The 23,644-nt window shown below is 42.2% G+C and overlaps 1 protein-coding gene across 1 annotated transcript in view; it reads left to right on the top strand.

The window, feature by feature from the left end:
* Window positions 1–230: 230 nt before the first annotated feature.
* The window catches only part of DLEC1 (DLEC1 cilia and flagella associated protein), a gene marked incomplete at its 5' end in the record, with an annotated part of 43,026 nt that continues 19,612 nt past the window's right edge, over window positions 231–23,644 (top strand). Inside the window, 21 exons of the mRNA XM_084280577.1 lie at window positions 231–263; window positions 1,269–1,409; window positions 3,176–3,332; window positions 4,446–4,556; window positions 5,346–5,533; window positions 5,922–6,133; window positions 6,396–6,477; window positions 6,831–6,918; window positions 8,222–8,395; window positions 9,180–9,316; window positions 10,269–10,361; window positions 11,179–11,269; window positions 12,224–12,386; window positions 14,627–14,816; window positions 16,737–16,795; window positions 17,310–17,484; window positions 19,454–19,547; window positions 19,766–19,896; window positions 20,209–20,367; window positions 22,489–22,628; window positions 23,381–23,534. Of these exons, the coding sequence (XP_084136703.1) occupies window positions 231–263; window positions 1,269–1,409; window positions 3,176–3,332; window positions 4,446–4,556; window positions 5,346–5,533; window positions 5,922–6,133; window positions 6,396–6,477; window positions 6,831–6,918; window positions 8,222–8,395; window positions 9,180–9,316; window positions 10,269–10,361; window positions 11,179–11,269; window positions 12,224–12,386; window positions 14,627–14,816; window positions 16,737–16,795; window positions 17,310–17,484; window positions 19,454–19,547; window positions 19,766–19,896; window positions 20,209–20,367; window positions 22,489–22,628; window positions 23,381–23,534 (2,772 nt within the window). The remainder of the gene's footprint in view (window positions 264–1,268; window positions 1,410–3,175; window positions 3,333–4,445; window positions 4,557–5,345; window positions 5,534–5,921; window positions 6,134–6,395; window positions 6,478–6,830; window positions 6,919–8,221; window positions 8,396–9,179; window positions 9,317–10,268; window positions 10,362–11,178; window positions 11,270–12,223; window positions 12,387–14,626; window positions 14,817–16,736; window positions 16,796–17,309; window positions 17,485–19,453; window positions 19,548–19,765; window positions 19,897–20,208; window positions 20,368–22,488; window positions 22,629–23,380; window positions 23,535–23,644) is intronic.

The following is a 23,644-nucleotide window of genomic DNA, read 5'->3' as shown; positions in this document are numbered from 1 at the left end:
GGGGGTCCTGCTCCCGTTATCCCGCTCCGAGGTGGCACCGGACGCAGCTCAGCCCCGGCTGCCTGCACTCCGCCTCCGGGCTGGCTCCCTCCTCCCCCGGCGGCCTGGCCCTTCCGCCCACACGGTCGCTCAGCAACGGCGGCGCGGCCGAGGCGCGGCGGGAAGCCTAGGGGGCGGCGGGAGGCTGAGGCGACCGGGTCGGCCGGGTCGACCCCAGCGCCGGGTTTACCATGGCTGAGCGCAGCCTCTACCCCGACAGGCAGGTAACTCACGGGGCTGGGCCGCACGGGTACGCACTACATTGCACACAGCCTTACCCATTCGCACACAGCCCTACACCCCCTGCACACCCCTCTACACACACCCCTCACACATCCTGCACACAGCCTTACACACCCTGCACACGCTCCTACTCACACCCTCTGTATACAGCCTTATGCACCCTGCACACACCTCTAAACACACCCCACACCCCAGCACACAGCCTTACACACCCTGCACATACTCCTACTCACACCCTCTGTATACAGCCTTATGCACCCTGCACACACTCCTACTCACACCCTCTGTATACAGCCTTATGCACCCTGCACACACCTCTAAACACACCCCACACCCCAGGCACACAGCCTTACACACCCTGCACACACTCCTACACACCCCCCTCACACTCCCTGTGCACAGCCTTACACAACCCGCACACACTCCTACACACCTCCACTGTACACAGCCTTACACACACCCCTCACAGCCCCGGCACACACCCCTACACACACCGCACACACCTCCACTCACATCCCCAGCACACAGCCTCACACGTACATTCACACATGTGTCCACACAGCCCAGCACACAGACACACACATGCGCACACACCCACACACCTTGCACAGTGCTGGTATCGCTCTCCCTCACACACATGCCACTCACATCGCCCTGTATGCACACACCCCTGCATAAACCATGGCACATGCATGCACTGTCTGCATGCAGAGAACCGTGTCTCTCACTGTCACCTATACATACAACCAGGCAGTGCAGACACGTCAGGGTGTACGCACAACCTTGTGTACACACATACACACTGCCACACCTCAACGCTCATGTTCACACATGCAGAGTGTCCCTTTTCAGGGTCTATCCCGAGTCCCTTCCCTATCCATTTTCCTCCCTTTTCCTCTTCCCACTCATTCATTCCAGTTGTTTGCACATGCCCTCCGGTCCTATCTCAGGCTGTAACCACAACCATCCTCATTCTCTGTCCCCAGGACATCTCCCGCTTGCTGGCTGGCACCTTTGAGGACCTGCACACTGGTGATGTTACAGCAGTGGATATGGAGACAAATTGTATTGAGTCCCAAGGAGGAGACGATGTTTATCATGAGGCTTTTACAGAAGAGCTACAGAAGGTACAAGTGGAAACCAAATCAGAGTTTAGAGCTCTGTTCAGCTTTCATTACTGCTTTGTAATTTTTAGATCTTCTATAAAATAAAAAGGAGCTGATCCTGGAACTGGGATTTTAATGGTAGTTTGCTTAAGTGGAGTTTCCCACAGACCCTTTCATATACATTAATAATCACCACATGCTCCTTCATGATGTTCTCAGCTCTGGACAGCTTTTGAGACCCAGAGTAAACCCAGCAGCCCATTAAATGCCTGTTCTACTGGCTGACAACTTCCCCTTGTAACTGCTGAGCAGTGTACTAGACTTCCTATCTTGTGGTAAAGTATTCTCATGTGCTGCATTTTGAAACCAGATGCTGCAAATATTACATATGCTAAATTTAGTGGTGTGTAATGACACATAATCCGTTAGTGTTTGCAACACTTTGGGTGTCTTTGAGGAAATCAGTAGTAGAAATGCAAAATACTTGGATTAATCATTGCTGTTGACAGTGTACAAAGCAGAGGCTGGATGACTTGACCAACAAACAGGCATTTTTTTCCATTTTGTGTCATCATGCCTTCTTCAAAGGTTATCAGGCGTGGAAAATCTGACATTTTGTGTTTCTTTTGAGTCATTTATCAATATATTGGTGGACACAGTATGTTCTGAGTAGTAAATGGGAGTACTTCTGTGTGGATATGGTTAATTTCAACTGACAGTACATGTCTGTAACGTGTATGTTACAGGTGGACTAGTCACCTAAGGCTCTCTGTATCATTAGATACAGAAGAAATGATCTAGAGGTGCATTGAGGACATGGTCTGTAGGTGGACTAGAGAGGGTTAAGCTGTGGTTGGACTCTATGATCTTAAAGGTCTCTTCCAACCTAAGTGATTCTATAATTCTATGATTCTGTGGTCAGAAAAAGGGAAAAACCAAAAATGCACCACAACAGGCACTTCTAGGGCAAAATCCATCTGATCCATTTCAGGCAGCAACTTTGGAATGGAATGGAATCGTATCCTGGATTCCAGTGACAGTGGAGGGTTCCCAGAATAAGAGGACAGGAGAAAGCAACTGATTTTAGCTTCCCTTTCTATAAAAAAATTAAATGGAGTTATTTAATCCTATTAATGAGCCAAAAGTTAAAACTTTGTTACATAAAAGTTCTAGAGAAAGTTCAGTTATGCTACAGATACTCTTAAGATTACCCACAAACTCTCTGGGCAACCTGTCCCAGTGCCTCACCACCGTCATAGGGCAGAATTTCTTCCTAATACCTGATGCAAATCTGCCCTCCTTCAGTGTAAAGCTGTTTCCCTTGTCCTAATTTAACACTGATCCCTCTTTGAGGAGCTTGTAAAGCACTTCCCACACTGGGCAGAGTGATCCTAAAGATGGGTGTAGTATCACTATTGGGATACTCTGGAGTTTTAGAAAACTCTCTTGTAACTAGGAATGTTCACTTTAAATTTAATCCTATGCTCCTAGGCAAAACACAGTGCTGTTGCTGCTGTCCCACAGAAGGTAGAAGGGTGACATTTCTTCTGTCCTGAGAGTCTTCTCATCTTTCACATGTTTTTCTTGGGTTGTGCTTCTTACCCAGCACAAGTTAACTGATAGAAATGATGGCCAGTTTATGCTTGTAAAGTAACACTATTTTCTCAGGCTATCTTTATTTACCTCTCAAAGGCAAATGGAAAACCTTTATCTGCAAGGAGATATCTAATAATTTGTGACAGCTCAAATCAGACTCATTTCTCTGCATTCACCCATGTCCATAACAGCTTCTTAATGAGTATAAGTGCCGACTGACAGAAGCTGATCTAGCAGAAGAGAACATCATTCAGGCCCAGCATCAAGCAAAAGCTGAAGAAGAAAGGGCTCTAAACATGCTGAAGGCAGATGTGAGGGAAGATTTCCACAAAATGGGATTGCTACCAGGTAAGGATTCTGGAAATAGTGTCTCTCCCCAGTATGTGCTTATGGTACCTGGAGACCAATGCAATGTTTGTCTAAATCACTGGTAGGACTGTGTGCTCGTTTTGGCTGGGATAGAGTTCATTTTCTTCATAGTAGCTGGTACAGAGCTGGTTTGGATTTGTGCTGAGAGCAGCATTGATGACACAGGGATGTTTTCTTTCCTGCTGAGCAGTGTTTACACAGAGCCAAGACCTGCTCTGCTCCTCACCCACCAGTGAGTAGGCTGGAGGTGCACAAGGAGCTGGGAGGGGACACAGCCAGGACACAGCTGACCCCAGTGACCAAAGGGCTATCCCATGCTGTATGATGTCATGCTCAGCATGTAAAGCTGGGGAAGAAGGAAAGGGGGGATGTTCAGGGTGATGGTGTTTGTCTTCTTAAGTCACCTGCTTTCCTGGGGATGGCTGAACACCTGCCTGTGATCGGAAGTGGGGGATGAATTCCTGCATTTGCTCCGCTTGTGCACATGCAGCTGTTGCTTTACCTGTGAAAGTGGCTTCATCTCAACCCATAAGTTTTCTCCCTTTCACACTTCCAATCTCTCCCCCATCCCACCGGAGGGGAGTGAGCAAGCAACTGCGTGGGGCTCGGTTGCCAGCTGGGGTTACACCATGACAGACTGACACTGGACTCAGTGAGCTGCTGGTTTGGTTTTACATCCATAGAGCAAGTTGGCTAGATTTTATGCAGACATTCAAGCAGAATAATACCTGTTTAGCACTGAAAGAAATTAAACAAACAGGTCATTTTCCAGGTATTACATCTGCAGTCAATGGCTTACCACCCACCTTTATTACAAGCATACATAACCTGATATATAGCTGCAACAGACAGAGAGAAAATGTTTCTCTTATGGCTCCATAGCTGGGTTTGAACTGAATTTAGAATTGTGGAGATGGATGTCTATGTTTTGGGATTAAACTACCAGACTTTATCCAAAAATATCACCTGACAGTAATGAACTATACAGGAAACATTACTCTGGAGTCTTCAAGATAACACAGTGTAAGGGGCTCAAATTTACATTTTTTAAATTGTTTTGTTGTTGTTGTTGCTGTTGTTTTCCCATTGCAGTGCCATCCTCTTTTCGGTGGGTTGTAGATAATGAACTTCTCAGAAAAAATCATTTAACCTGCCCTGATGATTACATCACTGATAAATTACCTGTTACTAGAGCACCAAAAGGTAACTCTTAAAGCAGAGAGTAATTTAGACTTCTTAGTACACTCTGTAAGAATTGAAGCATCAGAGATCTGAGTACAAACTATTTCAGTGAAATAATGTGTTTTATTTTGGGTTTAAAATCTTCCAGTTCTGGACATACATCAATTTAATTCACAAATGAATATCAGTAAGAAAACCCTTTTGAATAATCTCAAGACTTCTTTACTTCTTTGACTCACATATGAACCAAGGTGAAACATTTTTAGTATCATTAAAATGGCATTTTTCAGTCAAGTCAAAACAAACATTTCAGAGTAACCAACTTAGTTGTAAGTTCCAAGCTTCAGGGTCAGGTTTTTTGCATTGTTATTCCAAACAAAGCCAAAAGAGCTTCTTCTGAAGTGGCCATTTTTCTGTCTTAACTATAGGAACATAGGATTAGATAGTATGTCCTGTTTATGTCAGTTTTCTGACTGTCATAAGTCCATCATATAGTTCTTTTGGTAAACTGAACAGGACATACTAAGTCCCAATCACTTGTAAGATCAACACAGCTTTCTGAGAGTAATATAACTTTCTTTGTATGTAGCTTGTTTGATTACTGTTTGGAAAAGCTTAATTAAAGTGCTAAGCTTTCTTTGGGTGAAGTAAATTATAAATGTCAATTCAATTCTAGAGGATTTAAAGTGTATTTTTACCTTCAACAAGACTAAAATAAATTCATAAAACAATGCTTAGAGTAAATACTTACAATTCATGGGTTGTTTTTTTTTTTTTCCTTATAGAATTCATTTTTTCTTTGAATTGCAGGAAAGTCAGAACCTGGCTACATCAAAGAGACATTTAGTTTTAAACAGCGTGTTTCTTCAGGCCCGCGGGGCCCGATGCCTGCAGAGATTGCACACCTCCAAAAACCACCTGGTAGTCTGCCAAATGTGTCTTTATTAACTCTGCCTTCAACTCCAGACTCAAGCCACCAGATTAAAAAGACAAGTAAGGTACATTTATACAATGTAGGGCCTGTTGCTGTTCCTGTAACAAAGGGGGAAGATCAATGCATTGGTGGTTTGGCTACAGTACTTATTTTATCTGATCTGGTAAGAGAAATAGTCTCACAAAGCAGCTCACACAGTTACAACCATATTCTACTAAAATCCCAAACAAATCTATTCTTAAAAACATTAAAATTCATATATTAAAGTTATATTAATAGTCTCTCAAGCCACATCTACATCAATCTATTCAGCATGATTACATTTCATTGAATCATTTCTATATGAATTTCCCATGCTGTATAACTTTAATGTGACATATATAGATGCCTTTCTCATAATCTCTAAAGTTACTGTGTTTAATTTTGCACCATGGTCTCTTTGTTTCTCAAAGGAAACTAATGCCTTGAAGAAGCTAGCATGGAAAGGCAAAGCAGAGGGAGAAAGTGAGTGTGCTTACCTGGCCAAACTTGAGAAAAGACAGAATTATTTGAAGAACCCTCGTTTTTTCCCACTAAATACTCTCCATGGAGGCAAATCTCTGGTCATTTCTCAAGAAAAGGTGGAACAAACCATAGCCAGAAGAAAAGCAGAAGATAATGAAGGGTATGTAGTATATAGTTTCTTGATTCTGAGCTGGAGCACAGAGAGTGCTCCACAATAGCATTGCTGTGGATGCACAGGTAGAGTTTTTGAGCTTAATGTCTGTGTGGTCTCTTAGAAAACAAAGTATGTCTATATTACTTCTTTTTTTTCCCCTCTTTTTTTTTTTTTTTGCCAAAGACTACATTTTTCAGTTTCTCATTTTGTGAGGTTTTAAAGAACTGGGCAGCAAAATAACATCTCCTTTTTTTTTTTTATCTTTCAGAGATACCTCATTTGTTCCTGTTTTTCTTGCCAATCCACCTGCTGTTTTGTTTTCTGATTATGAGGTTGGCCAGGTTTATGAGGTGAAAACTTAATTCTTTGTAGAGGGTTAGTTCTACTACTGAGCAGCATTAATGTCCTGCCATTGATCTACATATTTTACTCAATCTTTTGGCTTTCTGCAATTTATCAAAAGTCTGTTTCTTTATATTAAGTAACTTACCTTTTCATACATGCCACTGACAGTAACCAGTGAAAACGAAAAGGGACACTTTTCAGTCTCTGCTTGGGTTTGGTAGTTTCTGATTCAGCCTTCACTGGCTAAACTGAGATTTTTATGCCAGGTGTGATGATAAATTGGCTACTACTAGCAGAGTGCTGAGGAACTGCAAACATTATAATGATGATGGATTGTTTTGTTTTATTTTAAATGAAGGTGACTATAGAGCTGCAGAACATCACTTCAACAGGTCATCATGTAAGACTTATCCCTCCCTCTACTTCAGCATTTGCCATTGGGTCAGGTAAGGGTTACTTTTACTGCCTATAAGATGTTAACACATAAGAGATCTAATTTATCTGCTTGAACAAAGATTTTTTTAGGGACATATGTTTGGTTCTGCTGTCCATAGTGCTCTGGTTAGGACAATAATCTTCCCAGTTCTTTAGAGACTGAAGGTTGCCTTACATCTCTAGGACCATTTACATGCAACTCCTAAGCAGATTCAAACAGTCTAATGTGGAATTCAGGAAGACTAACTAATATTAAAATGAAGTTAGATTGCTTCATTAAAGTGAAGTTAGATTGCAATATGCCTGTGGAACACCTAGTTTGAGTCTTACCCAAAATTTATCTAGGAACAGACAGAGTATCCATTGAAATCAGTAGGAAGAGAGGGCAAGTAATAGCATACTTCAGTTGCTGCAAGGAGGATTAAGTTAGAGGAAAGGTAAGGAGAGGGTCATCTTGGGAGCTATCATACAGCACGTGCATGATGGCCAGGGGATCAGGCTCAGCCAACATGGGTTTACAAAAGGTAGATCCTGTCAAACTAACCTGATCACTTTCTATGACAAGGTGACCCGCTTAATGGACAAGGGGAAGGCTGTTGATGTGTCTACTTGGACTTCAGTAAAGCCTTTGACACGGTTTCTCACAGCATTCTGACTGAGGAACTGGCTGCCACTGGCCTTGACAGGTGGACCCTCAGCTGGGTTAAAAACTGGCTGGATGGCCAGGCCCAAAGGGTGGTGGTGAGTGGAACCAAATCCAGCTGGAGGCCGGTCACGAGTGGCATCCCCCAGGGCTCAGTCCTGGCTCCAGTCTTGTTCGATGACCTCGCTGAAGGGATTGAATGCTCCCTCAGTAACTTTGTAGATGACACTATTATCCACTTTAAGAAAAACATCTTTCCTGGAGTAGGATAGCCAGGCACTGGCATAGATTCCCTGGAGAGATTGTGGTATCTCAGTGGAAGTGTTGGAGGAAAGTTTAGAAGAGGGTAGATCCACCCAAGTAGACTGTGTTGTGGGTAACATATCTAGGTTTCTCCTCACTCTGTTTTCTGTAGTTAGGAGAAGTATTATTTCAGAGGAAAATTCTTCTTTTGAGTTCAGTGGAAGGTAAGGACATGCACAGGTCACACTGCCAAGCCTTTTGTGGTCAGTTGTTTTTATCAGCTTGACTTAAGTGATAAATGGGGAGAACTTACAGACAGCTTTCCAATGGGAGATGTGCTCATAAGTACATATGCCAACTTTGGGAGGTTTTAAGGTTTTAATTCCCTGCTTTTTTTTCTTTCTTTCTTTTTTCTTTCTTTTTTCAAGGAAAATTTCCAGGAAAGGGAGGACTGATTGCTCCTGGGATGACATGCCAGTATACAGTCCAGTTTATTCCTGAATATCCAGGAGATTATGAAGATTCTATATTAGTGGAGACTCAAGTGTCAGAACCTCTTCTGATCCCGATCCAAGCTAAAAGACCATCTCCAGTGTTAACTTGTCAGTAATGCCCAATTTTTAAACTTCTCTAAAGTTAATTGTATTTGTTGCTTTTTTACTTTTAATTGGACACTCTCCAATTTTATGTCACAAAAAATGTGGAGCAACTTGGCAGTACTTTTTCTACGTTTTGATATCTGTCTCATTTTCACTTATAACAGATTTATTAGTTATTAAAATATAATCCTGACAAGTATTTCCTTAATTATTTTTGCTTGTTGCATGAAGCTTATTTTTCCCCCACTGTTTTAGAGGAATAAGCAGGAGAAGCTTTTACAGGTTTGTGTCTTGTCCATTCCTGAACAACAAACTGTAATTACCAATCCTAAATATTAAGGAATTACAATACATTTATAAATATTTTGTGCTATTAATTAATATTCATGGAAAGTTAGACTAATTATATATGGATATGACATAACTGCAGCATTCACCCCTCAGATATCTAGCCTCAACTGTAACAACCAGGATTACTTCTGTGGAAACTTGCTTTGATTTTTTGCAAATTCACCTTTCCTGTTATACTGAGCTTTTTTAAAAGTCTCCTTAACTTTTTGTCTTCAGTCAACAGAGTCTTTTAAGTCAGAAGCCTCATTACAATGAAAGATGAGTGTTGGAATATGCACCTCATACTATTTAACTTTCCAATTGAAATAATTTAAGGCTTTTTAGGATTGTGGCATGTTCATATGTGTTTTCTTTAACAAGTTATTTAAGAACTGGCTTTGCCAGCTGCTAGTCTTTCTTCTCTGTGTAGCCTAATTTTTTGTGTTACTCTTTGCAGTGCCTCACATTATAGACTGTGGTTCTTGCCTTGTTGGAGGAATAAAAGTAATGATGATTTTGTGTAGAAATGAGGGATTTAACACTGGGAAATTTTTTATAATGCCAAAGAATGCCTGGCCACATCCTAATTTCAAGGTGAGTGTGTAAAAGGGAAATACTGGACATGGTATGGTATAGATGCCCTGACATAAAGGCCTTTAATCTAGTCATGGTATATTAGCACTGAAGTCATAAGGGCTTGTTGGGGACATCTGTATTGTCCCATTCCCTCAGGGATTCACATTTATCCTTGAGACCAATCTCCCTGATGTCCATTCCTCCTGCTTGTGCTCTGGCTTGCCTGTGGAAGAAGTTGTTTTGCTCAGTGGTGAGGTAAACTCAGGCATAGAGCAGGGAAGGGGCAACCAGCTTGAACTTAACCTTACCCTTAAAACAAATAGAAATACAATCAGTTCTAGCATCACTTGAGCTAATTTCCTCCCCTCCCCATCAAAGAGATCACTTACTGGCCTTGCTGCACCCGTGGACCCCAGCAGTCAACTCCAGTACTGGAGTTGGGGCATCTTCACTAGGTCAGGTCGCTCAGAGCCCCATCAAGCCTGACCTTGAATGTCTCCAGGGATGGGGCCTCTACCACCTCTCTGGGCAGCCTGTGCCAGTGATCCACCACCCTCGGAGTGAAGAACTTTTTCCTAAGACCCAACCTAAATCTCCCCTTTTAAAATTCAAAACCACCACCCCTTGTCCTATTGCTCCATCCCTTTGGGAACACTTCTTCCCCATCTTTCTTATAGGCACCTTTCAGGGATTGAAAGGCCACTATAAGGTCTCCCCAGAGCCTTGTCTTCTCCAGTCTCTCAGCCTGTCTTCCTAGGAGAGGTGTTACAGCCCTTTGATCATTTTTGTGGCCCTCTGGACACACTCCAAGAGGTCCATGTCCTTCTTGTGTTGAGGGCTCCAAGGCTGGTCACAGTATTCCAGGTGAATAGTGAGATTGTAGTAGATTGCCTGGATAGGTAACCCTGTATTAAAAAAAAACAAACAACCCAAACAACTTGATCAATTACTTTTTTTTTAAACACTTTAGGCTGTTCCCAGTGCTGGTTTTGTGATACAAGAGCCTTTTAGGATCCATCCTGCTGCTTTTGAGTTAGCTCCAGGGCAGAGTACAACATTACAGGTTAGTACCAACTGCTGTAGAAAGTCTTTGTACACTATCAAATATTAGCTAAAAATTAGCTGAACAAGATCATTCTAGAAAATCTTGGGTAGACCTTGTGAATTTGGGTTTGTGAGAACAAAAATGCTCAAACCCTTTTGTGCAGTTATGCTGGAAGAATTATAATTGTAAGTCTTACTGGAGGGTCTTTCATTGCAAGTTCCGAGTCCTGCTTGCCCTCTCAGAGACCACTCTGATTTTCCACATGTAAAGAATCCCATTAGATAAAAACAGGAATCTTGAGAACACTGGAGTCCTTATTTCACTCCAGCTTGGACGTCAGGTCCAAGAAACTTGCCCTTCCCGAGCTTCCTTGGGAAAAAAAAAAGGACATTTGGGGAACATAAAAATAAATAATTGTAGGGCAGCAGGCACATTTTGCTGTGCTCTTTCCTGAAGTGATCCCACAGTAGGTGTGCATTACCAACTGCCAGCAGTGCTCTCTCTGATGTGGGCCCCAGTTTGTTACAGCATCAGTAAAGGGAGAGGAAGCGTGATATGGAGAGCATGGCTAGCCCCCAGCCCTTGGCTGTTGAGGAGTGGGTCAGGCATGTGTGGATAAAGGAGAAATGTTCCTCCTCCTTTCTGTCTCCCCAGGTCCCTGCTAGCTTCAGCAGGGTCAGGCACATGGGGGAGAGAAAGAGATGGGTTTAGTATGAGTTGGGCTCATAGGCATGATCACCAGGACTGTCCTTCAGTGAACACTTACAAATGGAAGTTTATTACTTCCTGGAGAGCAATCCATTGCACACATTGCTCTTTCACCTCTCTCTTTCAGGTGGTGTTTTTCCCTTCCTTTCCTGAAGTCTCACAGCAAACGTACACTATTGTTTGTGACAATTACCAAGACAGGGATGTTACAGTCACAGGTTTGTTCCTAACACCTTTTGGTCATCGTGTTTCTAAGACTGTAGATAAATAATGTGAGTGGTGGTGAATGGTTTGAAGAGATGGTCAGATTTTGTGTCATTGGATCAAGCAAATACTTTGTTCCCCATATTTGTATTTTTAAAAGAAAATATTTTGTTAAATGCTAAGCATTTTTATTGTTGTAGTTACTACAATCATAACTACTACTCCATCCCAGTGCATGAAATGCAGGGGATTCAGAAAGCACTGAGCTCTTGACCCGCTGTAGCCAAAACTCCAAGTGTCACCAAGTAGCAGAAAAGGACACCTGTGGTCAGATGCAACTCATTTCTTAGGCTTTTGTATAAATAAGTTTGCATAATAGTGCAATATTGATAACAATATATCAATAACATCAGCATTAATACATTGGGGTGTGAAGAAAATCTGGGGTACATCTTGGATTGGGGTATTCAGGAGAGAGAAGCAGTCTCTGAATTACCAGAAAGAAACCAGTTCAGATTCTTATAAATGATAGTGCTTGACCTATAATGTGGTTGTGAGTGCTATAACATTAGGCATCACTTATAGTCTATTCAGTTGCTTTATTACAGGTATTTTCTTTGGAAAAAAATTAATAGTGCATTTGCTGTTTAATTTCATTTTAATATACTGGTTAAAAACATCCAAGAACTATTGCAAACAGCCTGCTCACTTCAGTGAAACAATGCTGATGGAAGTGAGCTGTGGTTGCAGCCCTGAAATTCAAATCTGGTTAAATTCATCTCTATTGATAGATGTTGAAGAGCAAACAACACCAGAAAATATTGCACAATTAACACAGTGGACTTCTGAACTTGTGGAAACACCAGATATGATCAGTAACGGCCACTGCTGGCATTTGCTGTTAATTAGTAATGTGAACAGTGTTAATAGCCAAATGGTAAACAGTAATCCCTGCTTGTTTCTTCAAGGGGTTGGACAGCTGGTATCTCTGGAGCTTTTGTTTGTCACGGGTGGAGAAAGCAAGCCTGCACCCAGTGAAGTTACTGACACAACAGCACAGCATCTCATACGGTTTGACCCCCAAAACCCACACACCACCGAGGAGAAGAAATTGGTTATAAGAAACTCCAGGTACGTAGCTACTATTAGTAGTGTGATGCTCTGCAGCCTGAACATCCTGGTAGGGATCTCCTTTGTGATACCATGCTCTCTCCAGCTGGAGAAACGTTCATGCACTTGATAAACGTTATGAACCCTTGCTTCTTTTTACTGTTTAGTATTTAAGGTTTGAGGATATACTCATAAGAACATTATACATAGATCAAACATTACAGCAACCCTTAGCCATACCATTTGGTTCATACACTGCCAAGGTCCATATATTTGTCTCAGTATAGATAAGACTCAGTGTAGTCTACAACTCCAAAAGATTCATAAATAGGGATGGCCGCAGGAAATAGTTAGCTGTGTCACACAGGTGAGATTTATCTAACTTTACATGTCCACAGTGTATACTTACACAGCTGAGCTAAGCACCCTTATACTTTACATGTCCACAGTGTATACTTACACAGCTGATCTAAGCATCCTTATGCTCTTTTCCTTTCATAGTGCAGGGAAATAGATGCTTCTAAAGATGCAATTCTGACTATAGAACAAGACTTAATCTATCCTGGACTGCACTGAATCCACGGCTTAAAAGAGGAGCCCAGTGTAACTAGCTCATATTAGAACTTACACGTGGTTCCTACTATTGAGTCCTAATAGATTTACATCTAAATTCTATTTGAAGTCAAGGACTAAGTCCCTATGTGTAATGACATTGGACTGAACATAGTGAAATCCCGATTTTGCTGTAAATCAGTTGGGCAATAATAGAGGTACACCAGTGAGCCAGCAGTGGCTCTTGCAGTTCAGAGGCCAGTGGTATCCTGGGCTCCATCAGAAGAGGGGTGGCTAGCAGGGACAGGGAGGGGATTGTCCCTCTCTACTCTGCCCTGGTGAGGCCCCAGCTGGAGTACTGTGTCCAGAGCTGGGGCCCCCAATAAAAGAAAGATGTGGAACTGTTGGAGAGGGTTCAGGGGAGGCTGCAAAGATGATCAGAGGGCTGGAGCAGCTCCCCTACGAAGAGAGGCTGCGGGAGCTGGGCTGGTTCAGCCTGGAGGAAAGAAGGCTGCTATGGGACCTCATTGCAGCCTTCCAGTCCCTGAAGGGAGCAGAGAAACAGGAAGAGAATTAACTTTTTCAAAGGGCAGACAAGGGCAGGACAAGGGGGAATGGATTGAAGCTAAAAGGGGGAAGGTTTAGATTAGATATTAGGGGGAAGTTCTTTACAGTCAGAGTGGTGAGGGGCTGGAATGTGCTGTCCAGAGAGATGGTGGATGCCCCATCCCTGGAGGTGTTCAAGGCCAGGTTGGATGGGGCCCTGGGCAACCTTGTGTAGCTCCAGGCTGGAGGTTGGTGTCCCTGCCTCTGTCAGGGGGGTTGGAACTCTGTGATCCTTAGGGTCCTTTCCAACCCAGACCATTCTGTGATTCTCTGATGTAGGTGATGGCAGCAGTTAGAGGCTGCAGACCATCGAACAGTGAGGTCAGTGCTGGGCTTAGATACCTGAATGTAAATTGCCGTTTGTTACAGTGAACGTCTGTGTTTGTGTTTGTGTGAAACAAAGCTGGGAAAACTTTCTACTGCTGTAGAAAGTGACACAAGAACTGGTACTACTTCAGTTTTATGTCATTAATACTGATTTTGAAATTCCACTGTCCTTCCTCCCCTTAGTAAGGCAAAGTTTTTGAGGTCAGCATCAGCAAGATTTTAAACCCCACGAACACATTCCATGGAAAACACTTCTGCTGAAGCAATCCAGTTGAGCAACCTTTTCTGGATTACAAAGAATATTGCAGAGCCATTGCTATAATCTTAGCTGGAGCCCCTGTGTTTGCTGACACCTTCACCACCACAACTTGCACTTGGATCAAATTCAGAATGTTACATAGATCACCAGCAGTGAGCCAACACAAACATACCAATATCAGCAGGAATGGTCCTGTTGATCTCAGGTTCTTGAAAGAGGAACTTCCTAAAAGTTTTGTTCCTTGACAAGTTAAATAGGGCAGGAAAATATTCATGTGTCTGGCACATTTCTCTACTTTATTTTCATATATTAACATGGTCTTTGTAAGATTTACATACTCTGACTCTACCCTGCCTCAGTAGATTTGTAGCTGACAAAGACTGGCAAGTCAAACCCCTGTAATTCTTGAGGAGAGGAATTCCCTAGGCTGAAAAAGGAACTGAAAGTTTTCTTTCAATATCAAAAAAGTATATTTTTTAAAATTATAGCTTTTTATTGTTTATTGGTCTCTTTGCAGCCAGGTAGAACTACCTTTCTACTGGAAGATAAAACCTAATCTGAAACCGTTAATACCAGAAGAAACTGCAGACTTTAAGAAGCTCAAATATAATCAAGACACAGAGTCAGCCTTCTCCCTAAACCCTGAGCAGGGAGTTTTGCTTCCCCAGGCTGATGAAGAGTTTATTCTCACTTACACTCCACAGGAGGTATGACTTGTGATTCCTTCCTATCTACAAACTCCAGCTGTGTATTTTTATGCAAGTCATAAAATCCTTGCTGTGCAGCTTTCTGAATTAAATTTAATTAGCTGGTACTATGCTCTGATAAACAGTATTCAAAATGTAGAAAGTTGCTAAGAGAAAACATGTTTTGACTGCAAAATGTCAGACAGTTTCTGATCTCATGTCATTTTTGGTACTGATTGGACACAGCTAACTTTACACTGTAACTGTGGACACAGCTGTGCTGGCTGGGAAAGTTACCACCTCCCCACACTACCCACTTCTCCACAATCTTCTGACCCTTCCCATCTGCTGAGTGAGCTGCTTTGGGGATGTGCCCCATACCTACCACAGCCTAAACAAGTTTGGTTAGCAAACTGATCATTTAAACTGTATCCAACTGATGCATTTTGGGGGGCTGAGATGGGCCCTATGAACGTCCATGTGGGAAATTAAGGGGGTAGTAGTGGTAGCTTTTGGCAGAGAAATGATGGTTGTGGGGAAAGAAGGGTGAAAGTTTGAAGGCAGCTGTACCAGAGACTGTTGTCTTAGTTTCTGCTTTCTCATCCATGTAAATAAGAGCATGAGCTCACTGTCTTTAAAGAAGCTCTATCCAGAGCAAGTCCAAGAGTGGGAATATCCTATGCTGTGGTGATTGTCAGACATGGGAATGTCTTGGTTAAGTATGGAAGAGAATTTAACTGTTGCTTGTTTGGGGTTTTTTGATACTTCAGTGAGTTAAAAGAAAAAAATATCTAATGCTTTTTTAAACAAAAAAGACATTGAATTAACATATGCATTTAAATTAATATCTCTCTACAAACAATTTAATCTTTTGCAAAGACTTTCTGATACAAGACCTGCTTCTGTTTTTCCTGCCCCCTGATTAGAATACAGAATACCTCCTCTTTTCCCAGCATGGAAAAGTATTGTTTCTTACTCAGAATCAGTTTGATGGTCAATGCAACTAAATGCCCTGGAACAACTAGAAAAAAACTGTAAGTTTATCCAGCAATACTGATGTTAATTTGGGGAGCCTTCACAGATGCTTGTGTGTAGCATGCAATATACTGGGGAAATAATAACAGACATGTCAAAACCAAGTGCCTTCTTAGAACCATACACCATGAGTTCAGAATCTGGCTTAATATTTTGCAGTCAAACATGTTTTCTTTTAGTAACTCTAGAGGTTGAATATTGTTGTCCTCATTTTGGGTGGGATGGAATTAACTCTCTTCCTAGCATCTGACACACCACTAAGTTTTGGATTTAGGATGAGAATTGTGTTGATAACCCACTAATAATTTAATTGTTGCCAAGCTGTCAAGGTCTTTTTAGCTTCCCATTCTGGCCTGCCAGCAAGGAGGTGGGGGGCACCCAAGAAGCTTCAAGGGGACACAGCCAGGACAGCCAACCCAAATTCGCCAAAGGGACATTCCATTCTATATGATGCCATGCTTTGTATGTAACTGGAGGGTGGGCCAGGACTTGGGGTGCTTTGGAAACTAGCTGGGCATTGGCTCTGTGTGGTGAGCCCTTATGATGTGCATCACTTGTTTTGTATATTCTTTTGTCATTATTGCTGTTATTATTATCATCATCACCAGCATCTTCCTCTTCTGTCCTAATAAACAGCCCATGAGTTTTACCTTTATCTCAGCCCATGAGTTTTACCTTTTTCTTTCCAATTCTCTCCCCATCCCACTGTGGGGTGGGGAGTGAGCCAGTAGCTGCATGGTTGGTTTAGCTGCCTTCTGGGTTAAACCATGACAATTGTTTTTCAGAGCCTAATACTCCAATGATGATTGTTCATCCTTTAAATGTAAACTCCTTTTCCATCTTTTTAAAATCCTCAACAAAATGGATTGCTTGACATTAAAGTTCTCTCCTTCTTTATCTGTGTAGCTGAAGAGTTATCACAGCGTGATTCAGATGGTGCTGAGGGACATCCCACAATCACCTTGGTAAGCTGAAAACCCCATAAAATGTGTATCTCAGCCCATGAGTTTTACCTTTTTCTTTTCATTTCTCTCAATAGCTATGCTATTACATCCAGTTACTGGGATTCTTTATCTTTCTAGTGATGATGGACTGACAATTATATAGGATTTTATCTACACAACTAATAGTAGTAAAAAGTGTGTCTCTGAGCTTCCCTCAAGTCTGAAAATGTGCCTCAGCCCTCACTAGGGCTGCACCTCTCTTGGAAACAGATAATACCATAATTTTGTCAGTTCTTTTTCCAGGCTTCCTGCTGAGATTTCCAGCAGGTTTTCCTGTTACTACTGTTTGTCACAGTAGTGACAGAAGCCTTAGATACCTATTCAGGAACAGACTGGGATGAATAGAGTACTTTAAAGAACCACTAGAATTTTCCCAGTTGTTAATTTTGAGTTTTGATTTAGCAATTAAAAGATGGGATCCAATTTAAGCACTGGTTTAAAATGCTTAATTCTTCTACCATATTTCCTCCCAAAGTTTAGTAAAAGAGGAGATGCTTCAAAACATCCCAGAATACAAAGTAGAGGATGTAATAGCACTGGAAATAGAAGTTAAAGGATCAACAGAACCGTTTCAACTTCTTCTGGAACCATATGCCATCATCATCCCTGGAGAAAACTTCATTGGTGTAAATGTCAGAAAAACATTTAAGGTTTGTTTGCTTTTGACTTTGTTGTTATAATGTGCCTTTTCTCACTGGATGCCATAGGTGTGCTAGAAGATATCAGACAATCCATGTGAGTTTAGTTTTCCTTAAATATTTTTGAAGAAGGGTCTGTACTAAAATCCTCTTGCAGGACTCCTTAGCCCCACAGTCCAGGCAGCAGGTTTTGCTCCTTTTTTCATCTCTCAAGTTTGCTACCACAGAGCATTACCCCTCTACATTTTATTTTCAGGGTCACAAACCTGTTGCCTCTCACTTTGTTGCTCCTGTAGTGTGAAAGTTTTCCAGCTGGGAAGAATAGATGACTAAATTATTCATAGCAGAGGCAGTATTTATTTCAAGGACCACAGCAACCACAGAAGAGCTATAAAAGTCACATATGCTGTTGCTTAGTAGACCTGATTCTCTCCTGCAGGTTTTATTAATTTAGCTTTGGCCATTATGGGATAGACTGCTGCTGCAAGTGTCCACTCACTCAGCATCCTCCTTGCTAGAGATCAGGATCCTTTTGATCTTAGACTCATGTGGCAGGAGGACATTTCCTAGTTAATGATCTTTCACTTTATTCTTAAATATAACTGCTAATCAGTATTTAGTTTTATGCTTTTTCTTCCTAGATGTTCTTTCTCAACCTAAGACAGCCATTTCATACTTTCCAGTAATCCAGTATAGCACCATGTGTGGTATAGGTAATTAAGTAACTTACTCCCAGTTTCCAATTTTTTTTTAGTCTTAAAAAAGATAATAACGTTGTCTGAAGCAGAGTTATCTCTAAACACAGTTCAAGGTTATTTGCTGTAATTAAGAAATAATGTCTGAATAGATCTGAAGAGCAGACCAAAGATTTCAGGAACTTACATCTCTCTCACAAACTGATCCTTTGGCAAAAAAGGGCTGCTCTCAAAAGGAGGATTTGAATCACAGAATCACTGAGGTTAGAAGAGACCTCCAAGATCATCTAGTCCAACCGTCGTCTTATCACCCATATTACTCACTAAACCATGTCCCTAAGTACCTCATCCAACCTTTCCTTAAACACCCCGAAGGATAGTGACTCCATCACCTCCCTGGGCAACCCATTCCAATACCCAACCACTCTATCTGAGAAGAAATTTCTCCCAGATTCTAACCTGAACCTCCCCTGGTGCAACCTGCAGCCATTCCCTCTTGTCCTGTCACTATTTATCTGGAGTTTATCTGAAGTTTAAGCTTTGAAGTTTTGTAATATTTTTGAAAAATGGGAAAAAATTTTAAAAGCTTCAAATATGATACATTTCTTGACAAGAACTGTTAAAGTTTGTTTCAGAAAACACCTTCTGTAGTGTGAAGGTAGCTACTGAGTTTGTATGAGTAATCATAGTGCTTTCAGCCTAGATATCCACATCTGAGCTACCTGCTCTAAACTTCCATTAGAGCCCTTGGAGATCTGATAAGCAGCATCCAGGGGATGATACATCTCAAACCACAGGCTAAAATAGGTCAGAGGAATTGCTCCCAGCAATTGCTTTATTTTCAGAAACGAGAATTCCTAGGAGATGAGGTCAGCTGAGGAGCTCTTACTGGTTTTGCAGACACCTGAAATCCATCAGGTGATTCCTACTCCTTGTCCTCATTTTACATCACAGAGAAGAAAGGAAAGGGAGACATTAGTAGTTAGTGCATGGCAGTGGGTTAGTTCTGCTCAAGTCAGAGGTTAGCTGAAGTTCTGTGCCCTTCCACTCTTAACCATGCTCAGTAAGTTCAAGACCCAGATGAAGATTCAGTTTGGTGCAGCTAGATTCAAGGAATGGTGGTAGGTTGTAATGTTTAGTGCTGATCAGGGTATGGTTAGAGTTTGCAAAGCAGGTGTAAGACTTGCAATACCTAGTTTGCAGTGAATCAGTTCTCTCAGCAAATGGGCTGGTTGCTATGAAAGCTTAAAGTGCATTAATTGTCTTGTTAATTTTAATTGGTTTAGATGTGGAATAACAGCAAATCATTGATCAAATACACATGGGAGAGAATCATTTCCTGTGACATCATAGAAGTTGAGCCTCATACTGGCATCATAGGTAAGGTTTTTGTGGCTTGCAAGCATCAGAAATATTTAAATTGGTATGTGTAGAAGAGAAGGGTGAGGGAGCATTGTAGTGCAAGCTGCAAAACAAGACTTGATCCTACTGGAACCAACTGGACACTTCATATGGTTCCAGGAGTCACAGTAACAGGCTTGCAGCCCGTGGTTTCTTTGCTAAATGATGACACAGAACCCTGCATTTTCTTTTTCTAGCTATGAATAAATGCTGTGAGTTTGAACTGGTAATTATGGGAAGCAAACCTGGGTGCATCAGCTATAACCTGCAGTGTAGGATTGAACACTGTCCAGAGCCAGTTGTACTGCATGTTGAGGCTGCTTTTAAGGTAAGGAACAGTTCGGTGTTGTGGGATGAGTAGCTGTGGGGCCTGGCTATTGTACACATAAACCTTTTTCCCCCTTAAAGACCTGACAAATTGAAAGCAGTTACAAACAGGAGGCAATTTTGCTGTCTAGTAAGTATTGAGTCAAGGTTGATACTCCCTTGAGTAAGTAAGATTCTTTCTACATTACACACAATGCGTTACCTTTCTGCTGTTCTCTGTGAAATTGAACATTAATCTTAGTTAATGTATGCTTCTTAATTAGGCAGCTTTGGCAGAAGTGACCATTCTGACATATGTTTCCTGGTGTCCTAGGGCCCACTTCTTTGTATTGATGTTCCATCACTCCAGTTTGGTTTGATTAAGCAAGGTGAGAGTGTGTTAAGGACCTTTGAGATTAAAAACCTGTGTCAGCTGCCAGCACGATGGAGGATGCAGGAAAGCCAGGTTTGCTTAGCTGAAAGGAATGAAGAGGTAAGTGTCTGATACAGCTTGCTGTGCTCCCTCTTCTGCTCATTCTTCCTTATGCTTAGGAGTTGTAATATTCATTCCAGATGTCAAAAGTTTTAATTTCTGTGGTTTCTTATAAACCTGGTTCTGCACAGTTCCATAAATATTAATGTTTATAAATATCTGAAGTGTAGGACACAGGGAAATAACCAGCCTCTTCTCAGTGGTCTGTGGGGACAGGACAAGGGGCAATGGCCTCAAGTTGGAGCACAGGAAGTTCTGCACCAATATGTGGAAGAACTTTTTCTCTTTGAGGGTGACAGAGCCCTGGGACAGGCTGCCCAGGGGGGTGTGGAGTCTCCTTCTCTGGAGATATTCAAGACCTGTCTGGATGCCTCCTTGTGTGACCTGTCCTAGGGACCCTGCTTTGGCAGGGGGGTTGGATTCGATGATCTCTCGAGGTCCCTTCCAACCCCTATGATTCTGTGATTCTGTGATTCTGTGAAGTGCACAAGCTCTTTTCAGATTAAATGCCTCTTTGTAATTTTTCTTTTCTTTTCCCATTTATTACAAATCCCCTGCCAGCCTGATCCAGAGAGACATGCAGTATTTCCTGTATGATTTCAGCCCCTGCTGATACAAATAAGAGAGTAAGGCGTTATTGGAACCAAGGCTACTAAACATTCCTCCCACACACCCAGATCAGCATCTCAGACAAGAATCTCAGCACCTACTGAGTTTTGGCTTTAAACAATAGCTTTGAAACACACAGGTGTCCCCCAAAATGACTCCTTAACACAGTGAATACTAAAGCTGTTGTTTAATATTATCTAGGTTGTGATGAGTTGAATACAGTCTTTAACTTCAGAGCTCCTTCTGTCATTACATATAAAATGTCTAAAGCAGCTTTGGGGTAATGCTGGTGGCAAGGAGTTGAGTGAGAGCTGCAATCTACAGACTGTCACATATTCCTAAAATTAAAAAAAAAAAAGCTGCAAAATGCTTGTTTGGGTTATTTGTGTCACACAGTGGGCTTTTTAGCAAGATTTTCTCCGTGGTGTTATCCATTAAGGTACACAAGGGAATCAGAGTTCTGGGTTAAGTGCTTTTTCTTGTAATGAAAGGCCAAATTCTGCTTTTTAGGGCTCTTTACATAACTGACCAGGCAAGGAATTGAATTCACATATTTTGTGGCAAAATTAGCCAGAATGTTGTTCAGAAGTTCTGTTTTCTGGTCAGGTTGTGTCAGTTTTGCAATGGATAGAGAAGCTTGCTAAGCAGGAGCTTTCCATTGACTGTTGAGAGATTTGAGCCTTCAAGAAGCTGTATTCCCATGTGCATCCCCATGAGTTCTTGAGCTTTTTTGGTTTTTCTATATATCAAAGAAAGGATTTATATGTGGTGATTATAGAAACCTAACAGAACAGTTGGGGGTGTGTGTGTGTGTCTCTCCCTTTCTCCCAGAACAGTTAGAATTAGAAGTGACTGATTAGGGATAGGGGTGCCCTTGAGGAGACTGAGTCTTCATAGTTCTCAGGCCCTTACTTCTCACTGTTACTGTTTTGTCCTGTGCCATTCCCAACAATTCCCAGAACCCCTGAGAGATTTTAGACTTAATCTCTTGAATCTGTCATCCCAGAGCCTGTTCATACCTCAGTGAAGATCATAGATCAAGTGCTCTGTACCTCATGTCAGAGAGCTGCCCTTTCCTTTCCCAAACCTCCCCAGTTCCTACCCCACACTGGTGTTATTTCTGTTTCTACTCCTTCAGCCCTCCTTTCCCAGCTTTCTCTCCAAGAATCTCCCCAACTTGTGGCACCATGCATAGCTGCTGCTCAGCCCCTTGACTTGGGAAGAGACACTGCTGCTGCTGGCTTCTCCTCACATTCCTGCTCATAGACATCCCTATTATGCCCTTGGCAGTGACTGTACTGGTCATTGTCTTTTTATTAGCCATGTCCATGGAAGCAAAGTCCTGCCTCCTTGTCTAGCCAGGTTTTCACAAACCTAATGCTGCACTTGCTAAAGTCAACCCAGGAGAGACTCCAGGGACAGAGAGAAAGACATGCAAGACATGTGGCTTCAGCATTTTACACTTGCTTTGCAGGCATCAAGGAAATTCCTGTTTCCTCTCTCCTCTCCTAGGTATCTCCCTTTACCATTCAGCCATCAGCTGGAGAAATACCCCCTTTGGGTACATGCAGTGTGTCAGTTCAGTTCACATCGTTGCTGTGCCAGCGTCTCCAGACGGTGTTAGAACTTGAGGTAGAAAACGGAGAAGGAAGGTAAGGTGGAAAAGTGGCTTTGCTTCTTTCCCTGAGATTCTCATGTGATTTTCACTTCAGGTAGTTTTATCTCCTTAAATAATATGTAGCAGGAATGCAGAGTGGGGTTCTGCAACCTATCAATGCACTATCCAACCACTAATATTGCTAAGTGAACGTAATCATCCTTCTTTTGGCATTGGTGAGGCTGTACTTCAAGTGCTGTGTCCAGTTCTGGGCTCCTCACCATAAGAAGGACATTGAGCATGTCCAGAGAAGGGCAACCAGGCTGGGGAAGGGGCTGGAGAGCAAATCCTATGAGGAGCAGCTGAGGGACCTGGAGACATTTAGCCTGGAGAAGAGGAGGCTGAAGGGAGACCTTATCACCACCTACAGTGACCTGAAAGGAGGTTGTAGAGAGGTGGGTGATGGTCTCTTCAGCCAGGTGACTGGAGACAGGACAAGGGGAAATGGCACAAAGCTGCACCAGGGCAGGGTCAGATTAGATGTTAAGAAGAAAGTTTTTCACTGAAAGAGTTGTCATGTCCTGGAACAGGCTGCCCAGGGAGGGGGTTGAGTCACCAACCCTGGATGTGTTTAACAGACAGGTAGATGAGGTGCTCAGGGATATGGTTTATCACAGGACAGGAACAGTTGGACTGGATGATCTTAAAGGTCTTTTCCAAGCTTGTGATTCTGATTCCAGCGTGCTGTTGTATGTCTAGCATGTTTTATTAATGATAACAAGAGACCATCTGTGTGTTTATTTCCAGTCATCTTCCTGTCTCTGTCAATGTTCAGACCCCCAAAGTGTGCCTGAAATCTAGTCACCTAGTATTCACTGAAGTTTACACTGGAGTTCCTGCCAAAGCGACCAGCAAGCTTTTCAACCAGACACTGCTGCCAGCACAGTACTTGTGGGGAAAGGTAAATGTGCTTTTAATGGAGAAAGAATACAGCAGGGATGGAAATTGTAATTTGTATCAAAATGCAAACTGCTCTTAAAAGCTTTTCTTAAAAGCTTTGAGTAGGGATTC

The sequence above is a fragment of the Gallinula chloropus genome (assembly GCF_964237585.1).
Source record: "Gallinula chloropus genome assembly, chromosome: 2".
NCBI lineage: Eukaryota > Metazoa > Chordata > Aves > Gruiformes > Rallidae > Gallinula > Gallinula chloropus.
Note: the sequence above shows the minus strand (reverse complement) of the source record. Positions and strands in the feature narration are given on the sequence as shown.